At 51.5% G+C, this 14,667-nt stretch overlaps 2 protein-coding genes across 2 annotated transcripts; both read right to left on the bottom strand.

The window, feature by feature from the left end:
- Positions 1–4,803: 4,803 nt before the first annotated feature.
- Positions 4,804–11,995, bottom strand: LIM2 (lens intrinsic membrane protein 2). Its single transcript, XM_089902216.1, has 5 exons — positions 11,632–11,995; positions 10,806–11,121; positions 7,106–7,255; positions 5,885–6,019; positions 4,804–5,668 (listed from the first exon to the last, which is right to left on the bottom strand). Exons 2-5 carry the CDS (start codon positions 11,113–11,115, stop codon positions 5,607–5,609), a joined length of 657 nt encoding a protein of 218 aa, XP_089758342.1. The 5' UTR covers positions 11,116–11,121; positions 11,632–11,995; the 3' UTR covers positions 4,804–5,606.
- On the bottom strand, positions 11,989–14,312 carry C20H19orf84 (chromosome 20 C19orf84 homolog). Its single transcript, XM_022586207.3, has 2 exons — positions 13,863–14,312; positions 11,989–13,206 (listed from the first exon to the last, which is right to left on the bottom strand). Exons 1-2 carry the CDS (start codon positions 13,895–13,897, stop codon positions 12,693–12,695), a joined length of 549 nt encoding a protein of 182 aa, XP_022441915.1. The 5' UTR covers positions 13,898–14,312; the 3' UTR covers positions 11,989–12,692.
- Between the last annotated feature and the right edge of the window lie 355 nt (positions 14,313–14,667).

Here is a 14,667-nt window from a genome sequence, read left to right as displayed (position 1 = left end):
AGTGACCCAGGAGGCTCTGTCCTCTTCCTTGGTTGGAGACTCCAGTTTGCAGGCCCCCATCCTTCTCCCAGATGCTCACCAGTGGGGTAACTGGCCGCTCCTGAGAACATGCTCATGAGGACAGGCTCCCAGAAGGGGATCCAGGTCCTGAGCAGCTGGGGTGCCATCCCCAAAATGGCTCCTGTGATTAGCTGCCGGACAAGCTTCAGGAAGTCTCAGCCGAGGGCACGTGGTGATCACATGCACAGAACCCATCTGAGATCTTTTTTTCTCCCTCTCTTTTTCTTTTTTGGCCTCACTGCATGGCTTGTGGGATCTTAGTTCCCCAACCAGGGATTGATCCCGGGCCCTCGGCAGTGAAAGAACGGAGTCCTAGCCACTGGACCGCCAGGGAATTACCCCCATCTGTCATCTTGACCACATCCCAAACCCAACACCATCCTGACCGCAGGCAGCTCCAATCCCATCCTTAGCCCCATCCCTACCCTCCAACCCAGCCCCATTCTCATTCCTAACAACAAATTCAATCCCATCCTTTTATTTATTTATTTTATTTATTGGTGTGTGTGTGTGTGTGCCACACCGCATGGTGTGCGGGATCTTAGTTCCCTGACCAGGGATTGAACCCCAGCCCCAGCAGTGAAAGCGCTGAGTCCTAACCACTGGACGGCCAGGGAATTCCCTCAGTCTCATCCTTAACCCCAGTTCCAATTCCAAACTCCAGCTCCAACCCCAAATTCAACCCATCCCAATCCCCAAGCTCAATCCCATTGTTAACCCCAGTTCCAACCCATCCCAAACCCCAAACCTAGGGGCTTCCCTGGTGGCGCAGTGGTTGGGAGTCTGCCTGCCGATACAGGGGGCACGGGTTCGTGCCCCGGTCCGGGAAGATCCCACATGCCGTGGAGCGGCTGGGCCCATGAGCCATGGCCGCTGAGCCTGCGCGTCCAGAGCCTGTGCTCCGCAACGGGAGAGGCCACAACAGTGAGAGGCCCGCGTACCGCAAAAAAAACAAAAACAAAAACAAAAAAAACGCCAAACCTAACCCCAAAACACAACCCATTTCTCAACCCCAACTCCATCCCTGAATTTAACCCCATCTCTATCTTCTCACCTAACCCCATTCTTATTCCCAAACTCAACCCCACCCCCAAACCCAAACCCATCCTCACCCAAACGCTTAACCCTCTCCTCACATCCATCCCCACACCAGATGGCATTTCCAGTCTCAACTCCAGCCCCAGTCCCACCCCCACTTCCTTCTTCATACTTCTCCCCGACCCTGTAATTCTTACCTCAATCCCAGCACACCCCCTCCATTTTTTATCTTCATCCAACCTCCAGGTCCAAGCCACTGGAGGACTGAGAGCAGAGGGGGGACATGATTTGAATCATGTTTTAATAAAAATTCCTTTAAAAGTCTAAAAACAATAAATGCTGGGGAGGGTGTGGAGAAAAGGGAACCCTCCTACACTGTTGGCGGGTATGTAAATTGGTACAACCACTATGGAGAACAGTATGGAGGTTCCTTAAAAAACTAAAAGAAAAAAACTAAAAAAAACTAAAACTAAAAAACAACTAAAGAACCCGCTTCCCTGGTGGCGCAGTGGTTGAGAGTCCGCCTGCCGATACAGGGGACATGGGTTCGTGCCCCGGTCCGGGAAGATCCCACATGCCGCGGAGCGGCTGGGCCCGTGAGCCATGGCCGCTGAGCCTGCGCGTCCGGAGCCTGTGCCCTGCAATGGAAATGGAAGAGGCCACAACAGTGAGAGGCCCGCGTACCGCAAAAAAAAAAAAAAGGACGTACTGTGTAGCACAGGGAACTCAATATTCTGTAATAACCTATATGGGAAAAGAATCTGAAAAAGAAAGGATATATGTATATGTATAACTGAATCACTTAGCTGTACACCTGAAACTAACAGAACATTGTAAATCAACTATACTCCAATATAAAATAAAAATTAAATTTGAAAAAGAAAAAATGAAAAGAAAATCCTTTAGATACTGTGTAGAGAATGGACTGCAGGGGCAGGGATTGGGTGGGGTGTGGGTTGAGGCTGAGCTGGTTAGAAGTCTGTGGCAATAAGCCAGGTGAGACATGATGGTGGCTGGGATCAGGGGGTAACCATGGTTGAACAAGAAGGGGTCCAATTCCGAATACATTTTGAAGGTAGAGCCAAAACGATGTGCTAATGAATCAGATGTGAGACGTAACAGAAGGAAAGCTGTGGAGGGTGATCCCAATGTTTCTGGCTTGAGCAGCTAGATAAAAATGGACTTGTCAGGCTTCCTTGGTGGCGCAGTGGTTGAGAATCTGCCTGCTAATGCAGGGGACACGGGTTCGAGCCCTGGTCTGGGAGAATCCCACATGCTGTGGAGCAACTAGGCCCGTGAGCCACAACTACTGAGCCTGCATGTCTGGAGCCTGTGCTCCACAACAAGAGAGGCCCACGCACTGCGATGAAGAGTGGCCCCCGCTCGCCACAACTAGAGAAAGCCCTCGCACAGAAACGAAGACCCAACACAGCAAAAATAAATAAAATAAATTAATTTTTTTTTTAAAAAAAGAAAAAACACCTTAAAAAAATTTAAAACAAAAATGGACTTGTCATTTACTAAGTTGGGAGAGACCATGGGAGGAGCAGATGCGGGGTGTGAGAGAGTTCAGGAGCTCAACTTCAGATATGTGAAAACTGAGATGCCTCTTCTTTTCAGGTGGAAATGTTGAGTAAGTAGTTGGAGATACGAGTCTGAAGTTATAACATCATTATTATTGCTAGAGTCAGCCCCTATAAATATGATTCCTGGAATAAGTCTCAGGAAATATTTCTACTTAAATAGGCCTCAATAAATTATAATCAGTTGATATTATTACTAGAGGAAGCCTCTATAAATATAGTATTTTGGTTATTTGAGGAGGTCCCAATAAATATTTCTAGGGAGTAAGCCTCTATTAATATAACAGTTCCTAGCCTAGGCTGTAATAAATATTCTTATTATTGGAATTAGCCTCCCTAAATAGCCTTATTATTTCATGATAAGCTTTAGTAAATCTCATGGCAGTTGGCACGAGTTTGTTGAATGAACTAATGAATGAGTGAGTGAAGAGAAGATCAAAGTCACGAATGATGGATGAAGAGGCAGGTGCAGGACGAGGTGCAGATCAGACTTCTGGTGTTTCTCCTTGGAAGGGTCCATCCAGGGAGGGGCCAGGAGGTTGGGAGAGCCAACTGGAGATGGTGCGAGTGGGCAAGGAGGTTGTTTTTCCACAGTTGTTCCTGTTTTTTTTTTTTGGCCGCGCTGGGCAGCATGTGGGATCTGAGTTCCCAGGCTGAATTCGCTCAGTGGCGTTTTGGAGGGCTCCGAGGAGCTCTGGTTGTCTCAGCACAGAAAGAATTCAGTGAGAGGCAAAGTGATGAGATAAGAAGCGAATTATTAGATTATTAGAATAGGATGCTTGTGAGGCTTACAAGTGGGTGGGCGAGAGGGTGCCTCCCCAAGAACTTAGTGGGCTCCTGTTTTATAATCAAAGGAAAAGTGGGGAGGGGGAGAAGACCACCTCCTTCCTCATTCTTGAGTAGACGTCATGCTTCCATCCTCAGCTCCACCTCCAGGTTGGGCAGGGGAGTTTTTTTGTCCCTACATGGTCAAGCCAGGACTGTCATGGCACTACGGAAAAATTATTTCAGGTCTCAGTACAATGAGGGTCTTTCACTTTGAAATATCACCTTTCCATAAATTATTGTCTTTTATGTGTGCAGAGAGAATGTCATGGGGGTTATTAACTTACTGAGCTCACTGGACAGGATGTGGGTCTCACGCCACCATTGTTTTATTGTTTGGGGCATGTCTCATGCTTCTGTCACACGGTTTTGTTGCTAAGCAAGCCTGCTTGGTTTTGTGGTTAAGCAAACCTGCTTTCTTAAGTGATCATTAACTTCTAGGGGTCTCCCATACTTTTTCTTTACTTACAATCCCCTAGTGTAAGTAAATCCTCTATTTAACTAATCCTCTATTTAATTACCTACTTTGTCCCTTTATTCTGTCCCTATCATGACCAGGGATAGAACCCATGCCCCCGGCATTGGGAGTGTGGAGTCTTAACCACTGGACCACCGGGGAAGTTCCACAGATCTTTTCATTTATCGTGTTATCCTACTGTGATATTATGTTTTATAATAAATATATATTGGGTCTTTGTCCCCACTTCTGGCATAGGGATCCTTAAACTCTTGGAATTTCCTAAGTTGTGAGAGGGGAACCAACCACCGCTGATTAGAGGGTCAGAAATTGCAGTCCCACCCCTTGACCTCCCGGGAGGGGAGAGAAGTTGGAGATTGAGTTCAACCACCAACGGCCAATGACTTAATCAATCATAACTATGTAATGAAGTCTCCAGAAAAACCCAGAAGGAGAGGATTCAGAGAGCTTCCGGGCTGGTGGACACGTGCTTTCTGGGGGAGAGTGACCTACTTGGAGAGAGCATGGAAGCTCCACACCTCTTCTCACTTACCTTGACCTGTGCATCTCTTCCATCTGGCTGTTTTTTTGTTTGTTTGTTTGGAGTTTTTTGCGATACGCGGGCCTCTCACTGTTGTGGCCTCTCCCGTTGTGGAGCACAGGCTCCGGACGCGCAGGCTCAGCGGCCATGGCTCACGGGGCCAGCCACTCCGTGGCATGTGGGATCATCCCAGACCGGGGCATGAACCCGTGTCCCCTGCATCGGCAGGCGGACTCTCAACCACTGCGCCACCAGGGAAGCCCCATCTGGCTGTTTTGAGTTATATCCTTTTATGAAAAACTGGTGATCTAGTAAGTAAAATGTTTCCCTGAGTTCTGTGAGCTGCTCTAGCAAATTAATGGAACCCAAGGAGGGGGTTGTTGGGACCTCTAGTCTATTGTTGGTTGCTCAGAAGCACAAGTGGCAACCTGGGCTTGTGATTGGCATCTGAAGTGGGAGGCGCGGTCTTCTAGGGCTGTGTCTTTAACTTGTGTGATCTAACACTTTCTCTAGGTAGATCGTGTCAGAATTGAGTTACTCGCTTGGTGGTGTGGGGGAAAAACACACCCATCAGAATTGGACCTACACATTGGTTTCCTAGCAGTTGAACCCAGGGACTTCCCTGACTGTCCAGTGGTTAGGACTCCACACTTCCACTGCAGGGGGCCCAGGTTCGATCCCTAGTGGGAGAACTAAGATCCCACACGTCGAGGGGTGCAGCCAAAAAAAAAAAGGTGAACCTAGTAGGGTGGGGACTGTGAAATTTATCTCTGTGCCCATCTCTCCTACAGGAACTGAGCAGGCAGGCCTACTATAATGCCACCACCCCTGCCCCATTCACCACACTTCACCCCTCTTTCTCTCCACTCGAACGCCTCAGGGACCACACTTCAGTAGTTTCCGTCAGTTTTATTAAACTCCAAAAAGTCTCTCTAATGGATATTCCATTTCTCTAACAACCCCCCTGGTGGCTGGGGCCTTGGGTCTCCTCAACTGCCTCCACCAGGCCCCAGGAACCAGGATTTCAGGCCTATAGACCCACTGCCTCCTCTTCAGTGACCTGACTTTGACATCCAGATGAAGTCGGGGCACACATTTGGGTTCAGCGGGGAGTGGACAGGCGCCGACATTCATTCATCCGGTAGGCACACATGTAGAAAATTCCTGCGCGAGAAGAGATCCCGGTTGACCCCGCCCAGCCCCCATCAGCCCTCCCAGCCCCTGCTCCCAGCCCAAGACACTGACACAGCATCCCCTTTCTCCCTGGTGTCCACAGGGCTTGGAGTCTGCCTTCTGGTTCAGTGCCGGGGCCGCCTGTGTGAGATCCCCCACCCCATCATCTCACCCGGACACTGGCCTTTCCACCCCCAAACCCAGTACCTGCAAAGAAGGTCATGAGCAGGGCTACCCAGCCCAGGATGTAGGACCAGGAAAAGCGCCAATCCCCGAAGCGGCGACCGAGGAAGCTGACGGTGACTCCAGTGTAAATGGCCAAGGCCAGCAGGACGAAAAATGCTGGAGAGAGAGGTCGGGGGTGGGGTGGGGTGGGGGGGGAATGGGGATGGAGGCGGGTTTGGAGATGGGGGTGGGAATGAATAAATTGAGAAGGGGGTATGGGTGCAGGTAGGGATAGGGTGAGGATGGGGGTTGAGTTGAAAGTGGGAGTAAAAATGAATGAGGGGTAGGGTTAGGGTGGGAATGGTGTGCGGTTGTGCTGTGTCATAAAGAACCTGACTGGTCTTTGTCTCTGGTTCCTGGGAGGGAAACTCTAAATCCTTGGAATTTTCTGAGTACTAGGAGTGTCTTTGTTGTTCTTGGATCACACCTGAGTTTATGTTGATGATCAGAGATGACTCAGGGATAGGAGCTGGTCAGCAGAAAGACCAGCCGTGGGAATAGAGAGTTGGGGCTTTGAGCCGCTTGGGATCAGTCCAACCTCTGGAGAGGAAAGGGGAGCTGGAGATAGAGTTCAATCACATGGCCAGTGATTCATGCCCTTGTAATGAAACTCCAGTAGAAATGCTGGATGCTGGCGGTCACTGGAGCTCCCTGTTTGGTGAATGCATGGATGCGCTGACGAGCCCTAATTCCGCAGGGAGAGTGCATGGAAACTCCATGTTCAGGACCCCTCTCCGGCTTCACGCTATGCACCTCTTTAGTTGGCTGGTCTTGAGTTGTACTCTTTATAATAAAGCTGTTAAGTATTATGCTTTCCTGAGTTCTGTGAGTTATTTAGCACATTTCTGAACCTGAGCAGGTCCTGGGAACCCCTGAATCTGTAGCCGATTGGTCAAAAGTACAGGTGAGCTGGGGACCCCAACTGCAGCTGAAGTAGGGGCAGTCTGGTTGGGAACCGTGCCTTTAAACCTGTGGGGTTTGATGCCAACTCCGGTGGTTAGTGCCGGAATTGAATGGCAGTACACAGAGCTGGTGTCAGAACTGACTGGCATTAGAAATAGTCCTGAAGTTGTCGTCGAAGGTGGAGGGGGTATTTGGGTGCGGGTGGAGTGGAGTGAGGAACAGTGGGGAATGGAAGTGGTTTTGGGGGTAGAGCTGGAGAGGGAGCTGGGAGGGGGCAGGTGTAGGGGGTGATTCACTCACTGGAGGCGAAAAACACGATGCCCGCAGAGAAGGGCCGGGAGAAGCGGGTGAAAGTGGGCTGCTGAGCGAACGCCATGATGCCCATGATGATGCCAGAGGTGGCGCACAGGGAGGACAGGATCATGAAGGCCCGGGTGGCATTCCAGTATGCTGTGGGAGCACCCCACGGTCACTCCTGTGCCTTCCTTGCCCTCAGTGGTGAAGGCTGCTACCTCTGAGGGCAGGAATGCCTCACCCCTCTCTGTATTCCTGACCTAGCTCCTCCTTCACCTCTCTGAAAAGCCCTTCCTCTTCACCTGGCAGACTCCTATTCATCCTGCAAAGCTCGGCTCCCAGATCCCCTCCTCTGGGAAGCATCCCTTCACCCCTCGGGCACCATCTTCACTCCTTGCTCTGGGCTGAGACTCTCTTTGCCTGTTTCCCTCTCCAGCCTGATTGCTCCCCAAGGACAGGGACCTGGTCGACTCTACACCACAGACACCAGCAGAGGTTTGATTTGCACGTGGGCCTGGAGAAATGCTTGTTCAATGAATGAATGCCAATTTCCCATATCCTCCTGCTACTCACTCTCTATCCTCTCTCCCATGCTCCCTTTCCCTTCCTTCATACCACTTACCCATATTTAGAAATGTCCCATTCATTTATTTCTAACTTGTTTATGATGTCTATCTCTCTCCACTGAGTTCTCAGCTCTGCGAGGGCAAGGGCCTGGCTTTCTCGCTCACTGCTGTATCCCCAGCACCTAGTGCCTGGCCCGTAATAGGTGTTCAAGAAACATGTTGAATGAACGGAGATGCCCTGGGAGCACTCATCACGATCTCATCTTCCATTTGGCAACTCTCAAGTACGTGCCAGGCTCTCTTCCCATGTATGATCCTATTTATTCTTTCCAAGAGCCCTATGCTCTAAGTAGTATTTTCATGACCATTTTTCAAGTGAAGGAACGGAGGCTCAGAGAGGTGAAGTGATTTGCTCAAGGTCCCATAATTAGCAGAGGGACTGGAGTTGAAAGCCAAGCTCCACGCCCTCAGTCTTAACTGCTTTGTTATTCTGTCTCTCGGAGAACCCATGACAATTATCACCCGGGGCAGAACTGGGATCCTGCCACTGAAAAAGCCTTAGATCTTTGCAAAATGCAGTCTTTTGTCTTGTGAAAGTCTAGGGGAGAGCAATTCCTGGATACTTCTCCACGGATGTTGTTATGGGCTGCTGGGTTGCGTTGTGTCTCCCCTTTCAAGTTCATATGTTGAAGTTCTAACTGCTCCCCCCTCCCCCCACTGCCTCGGAATATGACCTTATTTGGAAATAGGGTCTTTGCAGATGTAAGTAGTTAAGATGAGGTCATACCAGAGTAGGGTGGATTTTTAATCCAATATGATTGGTATCCTCATAAAATGGGGACATTTGGAGACAGGCACAGGCAGGCACACACCCAGGGGGGCATCACGCACAAATGAAGGCAGAGATGGGCTGGTGCATTTACAAGCCGAGGAAAACCAAAGATTGCCGGGCAGCCACCAGAAGCTAAGAGAGAGGCAGGGAACAGATTCTTCCTCACAGCCCTCAGAAGGAACCAACCTTGCAGAGACCTCGATTTTGGACTTCTAGCCTCCAGATCTGTGAGGCAATAGATTTCTGTTAAGCCACCCAGTTTGTGGTACTTTGTTACGGCAGCCTTAGAAAAGGAATACACGTGCCTCTGGGTATTTAAAAGTCTGGAGGACTTATGGGGGATGTTATAGCCTATTTATTTCCCATGGTTGGGCTAATGCAGGGGTGGAAAACACAAATGCCTCTGAGGCTTGGCTGCAGCTGTGAATAAAGGCAGGAGACAGCAGGCTGCATGGGGAACATGTATGTACCAGCTATCAATTATCAGCTTCATCTTTAGATAAAACCTTCCCTATTCAAATCACAGTGTGGTTTCTGTCTCCTGAGGGGACCCTGACTGGTGTGCCCCATTTGAAGGGGGCATTTGCTTCTCATAACCAGCTGACCATGGGCCTGGAAAAGACAGGCAAAGCTGGATTATTCAAGAAGAGCTGCAAGTCCAGATTTTAATGTAAAAATCTCCAGATTTTTAAAATACTGGTAATGACTTTGGAAACTTAAAAAATGCTATGCATACGCGTCCTGGGTTGGGTTTGGCCTCTGGGAAGCAAACCCAGGACTCCTGCTCTAATTTTGGTGATCGGATTACGTCAGCTATACAATGGATGAACAAATTAAACCTGCTGTTTGGACAAATACCCAAGAATCAATCGGGGTGAGGTATGTCCCTGAGGCTCTCAGTCTTGTGGTCATGAAGATATCAGATGAAGTTGAAGACCTCCATCCAGCCTCCCTCTCTCCCATCCCCAGCAGAGGGAACTCAGAGTGTCTGCTGATGTTCCCAGTCTGAAGCAGGAGGAATGGTAGAAGTGTGACCAAAGAGACAGCCAGAAATGAAAAGGATGCACGAAGTCAGCCAGATGGGGGTCTGAGACTGGTAGCCCAGGGCAAACCTTCCTACTTCTCCCTGCCTCAGTTTATCCCTCCAGCAAATGGGCAAGTTTGATGAGATGGGGCAGGTGAAATCTGCCACAAGCCTGTCATATCACAGGGCTCAGTGAGGGTTGGCTCCTCTTCCCAACCTCCTCCCCAGAAGAATTGACTTTTTGAGGTCAAGTATCATGTCTTAATTCATAGACACAACGGAACAGCCCTCTTAGCGTTGTTGGGACACGGAAGGGAGTTAATCCAGGCAAAGCGCTTAGAATAGCATGTAGGACACAGTAACAATACATGCCAGTTATTGTTATTATTATTATTATTACTACACTATTATTGGATACAGATAATATAGAACATGTGATATACTATGTATTGTTAATATATTATATAATGTATATTGTATAATATATATTATGTAATATACTATACATCTCTATGCATCTCTCTTTCCATATATATGCATGTATATACATTTGATCCTTGAACAGCACAGGTTTGAACTGTGCAGGTCCACCTACATGAGAATTTTTTTCAGTAAATACATAGAGTACTACACTATCCACGGTTGGTTTAATCCCCAGATGCAGAACCACAGATACGGAACCGCGGATACGGAGGGCCGACTACATGACTTGAGCATCCAGAGGCTTTGGTATACACGGCGGGTCCTGGAACCAATTCTCTGTGGCTACTGAGGGACTGAGGGAAGACTGTACATATATACAAATATATATGTATATGGAAAGAGGCACATAGAGGTACATAGTATATTATAATAATATGTATTATATAATATAGATTGCAGGAATCCTATACTGTAAGTACTATTTTAATCTCCATTTTTACAATATATAATGTAATATATACACGTATATATCTACATATACATACAAACACATATATACATATACACATATGTGTTACATGGCTTGCCTCACAGCAAGTATTAAAAAGTATCTCATCCAGTATTAGCAAACTTAGGGTCCGTATTGCTTCTGTATCCTCCTGGTACCTAATATAGTTCTTGACACCTAGTAGATATTTAGAAAATGCTCTTCTGATAACCCCAGCCACAACTGCTATACCTGACCTCTATTTCATGCCAGGAAATGTCACCTCTCTACTTAACCTCTAAATCGGTACATCCTGTAATTGTACTAGAAAAAAATGCTGAAATCCCAGTTCTGCCCCTTCCACGCTGAATGACCTTGGGCTGGACGCTTTCCCTCCCTGAGCCACAAGGTTCTCCATCTGCAAAACAGGTGGCCTTTCCACTGTAAGGTTCTGTGCTGCGTGAGGCTCTGATCCCAGGCACAACCCAGACCCTGCCCCGGAGCCTCACCGATGCTCTCCGTCTGCAGGTAGCACTTGCTGCCCAGGCAATATCGCCACAGGCCCTGGTGGGCGAAGGCCCCCGACAGCCGGTACTGCATCCAGTGGTCTGTCGCCGTGGCCACCACCAGGAGGATGGTCCCCACCCAGGCGCAGAAGAGGCCACCACCCATGAAGCTGTACATGGTGATCTGTGGGTAAAAGGAAAGATGGGGTCGGGAGCTGGATTCCCATGTCCTGGGGGAGAAGGGACTGGGGGTCTAGATTCCTAGTCTGAGGGACAAGAAGCTGGGGCCCTAGACTTCCAGATCCTAGGTGAGGAGGGAGCTGGGGGGCTGGGACATTAGGTCCCAATGAGAGGAAGGGACTGGGCACCTGGATCCCTGGGTCTGGGGGGCAGAGGGAGCTCGGGATCTGGACTCCTGAGCCTGGGGGAGGAGAGGCTGAGAACCTAGACCCTTGGGTCCTGGGAGGAGAAAGGGGCTGGGGGCCTAGACTTCCAGGTCCTAAGCCAGGAAGGGGCTGGCCACTGGGACACCAAGCCTTTGGAGGATGGAGGGGGCCGGGGCCCTGGACTCCCAGGTTCGAGGTGAGGAGGGGGCTAGGGCTAGGACCCCACCAAGTCCCTGCGAGAGAAAGGAGGCCTGGCCGCCTAGATTTAGGGGGAGGAGGGGCCCATGGCTCCCACACCTGGTCCCTACCTGAGGGGCAGAGCCTGCCCTGAACCCTCCGTCTGCCTTGGACCCTCCGTGCAGACTGAGCCCAGTCAGGTCGCTGGCCTCTCTGCTCCCAGGGTCTCCCAAATCCCTTAAGCCTCCCCATACAATGGCCCCATGGCCCAGCAGCTTCCAGCAGGCAGAAGTGCAGTGGTGGCAGACGCCCCAGATGGAATTCGCTGAAGCAGGAATCCAGGCCCTCCCTCCCCGCAGCCCCTGGTCCCACCGGCCTCTCTCTGTGACCCTCCCAGCCACCCTAGCACCCTTTCACAGGCCTCGTTCCACGGCACCCTCGTGGTTAGCCCAAGCTGTGTAAGCACACACAGACACAAGACATAGGGACACTCAGCCATTTATTGTTCAACCCGGCCCCGCTCCCCCAAAGGCAGGAAATGGGGTGGGGCTGCAGGTATCTGGATATGTTGGGCCAGCGGGGTTCTTTGCAGGTGGGGTCACAGGGCATGTCACGTTTGGGGCTGGGACAGGAAGGAGGTTGAGGGCGAGGCGGGGCTGGCTGGGGTTGAAGACAGGGCTGGAGTGCAGGAGAAATCAAGGATGAGGATCGGTTGGCCTTCAGGTGGATGGGAATGAGGATGGGTCAGGGCGGAGGTGGAGAATGGAATGGGGGTGAACGGCTGCGGGATGTGGGATTCAGTGTGGCCGTGGGACGGGGCTGGCAGAGGCAGGTGGGAATGGCTCTGGGGTTAGGAACGGGCCTGGGCGTGGTTGGAGGAGCCCTGGGCATTGAGAGTGAGGCGAGTGTTGTCGCTGTAGTTGGGAACAGTGCAAGAAATGGGAAGAGGCTTGGCTTTGGGCATGAGGTTCAGGGTTGTTTCCCCGGCTTGGGATCCTATGTCAGGTCTGGGTTTCACCAGGTGACTCGCAGGACCCCCTCCTGAGGCTGTGGTTTGAGAGGAAGAGGGATGGGAGCAGGATGTTTCTTGGGTATCTCCGACAGGGCTGAGGTCACCCTGGGCTCCAGGAACACCCTCCTGGTGACCCTCAAGGTCCCGCTCCGGAGTCCAGGGTGCAGGGTCCTCAGGGTCCTAGTACTCGGCCTCCCAGTCATCAGCAGGCGGTGGCTCCAGGGGCGGCTCCGGACCCTGGGCGTCCTTCTTCCCATCCTGGGCAGGTGGTGTCGGTGATGGCAGCGTCATCGGCGGGGTCTTGGGGCCAGCCCCAGGGTTCCCCACCCAGCCACTCTCTGCCTGCTCAGCCCTCCCAAGTCCCCACTGCCGCTGGCCCTGACCCCGGCCTGGCCTGCATCGGGCGTCCCTGCCCCCTCGTCCCCTGGGCGGCCTCTTGGCGGTGCCCGGCTGGGTGCAGCACGCCTGTGGGGCGCAGGGGCAGGAGGGCAAGGACTGCTGAAGCGTGTAGGCTCCCATCAGGGCGCTGTGCAGGAGGTAGGAGAGAGCATCCAGACGGATGGGGACAGTGACAGCGGCCAGGCTCTCAGGGAGCCCCAGGTGGGCTGGATCTGGGGTGCCCAGGAGAGAAGGGAACAGGGCTGGGAAAGGTGCAGGCGGCCACGCCTCAGTCCCTGGGGAAGGCAGGTTGTTCCTAGAATAACAAAAGGACAGGTCAGTGGGTCTCACCACCTGCATACGCCTTCCCTACTGCAGGCTTTCTGCTTCCTGGCTTCTCCCAGGACTCCATTTCTCCCCATCCTCAGGACTGAGCTCGCCTCTGACTTCCAGGCCCCTTTCTCTCTCTGTTTCTTCCCGTTTTCTTTACAGACAGACAGACAGCTCTGCGAGAGCTTCAGCATCCCACAGAACGCGGTTCCCATTCCAGGCTGCCTCCCTCGCGTTGTGTTTGGGCATTTTCCCATTCCGAACCTTACGTTTTCATACCAAGAGATAGCTGCTGGTGGTATCAAAGGTTCTTGTTAAAGGGCTGGGTCTGGGAAGTGTTCGATAAATGTGGACAATTATTATTTCTCCAGCCCTACAGCTGTGTCTGGCATCTTCAATTCTGGTTCCTTCTCGAAATTTCTCTGTTCCACAAATATATTTCTAGCTCTCTCCCTATTTCTAAGCATCTCGCTCAACTCTCTCTGTCACCAAGATTGTCGAAGATTCTGTTTCTGTGTGATGATACCCAAGACTTTTTTTTTTTTTCCTGATACTCTCTGGGTCTGTTCAACTCTCTGATTTTCTCTATCCTCCCTCTTTCTGGGTGTCTGTGCTCCCCGCGGGAAGTCTTGCGTCTCTCACCCCTCCGGCCCAGTCCCTTCCTTCTGCTGTTCCATCTTCACCGCGGTCTTTCAAGTCTTTTCTAGGACCCTCGCCACGACTTCTCCACGGCCCAGTGAGGGGGGAAGCGTCTGGAAGAAGATGGGTGGGACTTTGTCAGAAAGGGGGCGTGGTTTGCGGGGGGCGTGGTTTGCGGGGCGCGCAGAGCCGCAGGAAAGCGTGCAGGGCTGAGTTCGCGGGGTTCCAGTGCGTCAACTCCACGTGTCTCAGGTCGCAGACCACGCCTTCCGGAGACCCAGGAGCCGGGCGCTCGAGCCAGCTCCTCCCTCAGATCCAGGATCCAGGCCCCGGCCCCTCCTCCCTCAGACCCAGAATCCAGGCCTCCAGCCCCTCCTCCCTCAGACCCAGGCCCCTGGCCCCTCCCCCCTCAGACCCAGGATCCACACCCCCAGCCCCTCCCCCCTCAGACGCAGGAGTCCCGGCCCCCGGCCCCTCCCCGCTCAGACCCAGGAGTCCCTACCCCCCTCCTCTCTCCACCTGTATTCCTGGGCCGTGTCCTCAGGGGACCCGATGGTGTTCTTTAGGACTAAAGGGACGTTTAGGGAAATCTGGACATTGGGTACTCCCGGGGGCAGAGGGGTTAGCAGATGGGCTGGCAACCTTAGAGGCTGGATTTCACTCTAAGCTCTCTCTCTGGCTTAACTTTGTGAGCTTAAGCCCTTCTAGTCTCTGTGCTTTTGAGAAACGGGGCTAATATTACCTTCTAGGATCTCGTGAGGTTTAAAGGATGTATCACGTGTGTAAAGTAGTCAACACATGATCTGGA

Source organism: Delphinapterus leucas, chromosome 20 (genome assembly GCF_059928025.1).
Source record: "Delphinapterus leucas isolate spDelLeu-1000000601 "Yukka" chromosome 20, BTC_Dleu_Yukka2, whole genome shotgun sequence".
NCBI classification, from domain to species: Eukaryota; Metazoa; Chordata; class Mammalia; order Artiodactyla; family Monodontidae; genus Delphinapterus; species Delphinapterus leucas.
Note: the sequence above shows the minus strand (reverse complement) of the source record. Positions and strands in the feature narration are given on the sequence as shown.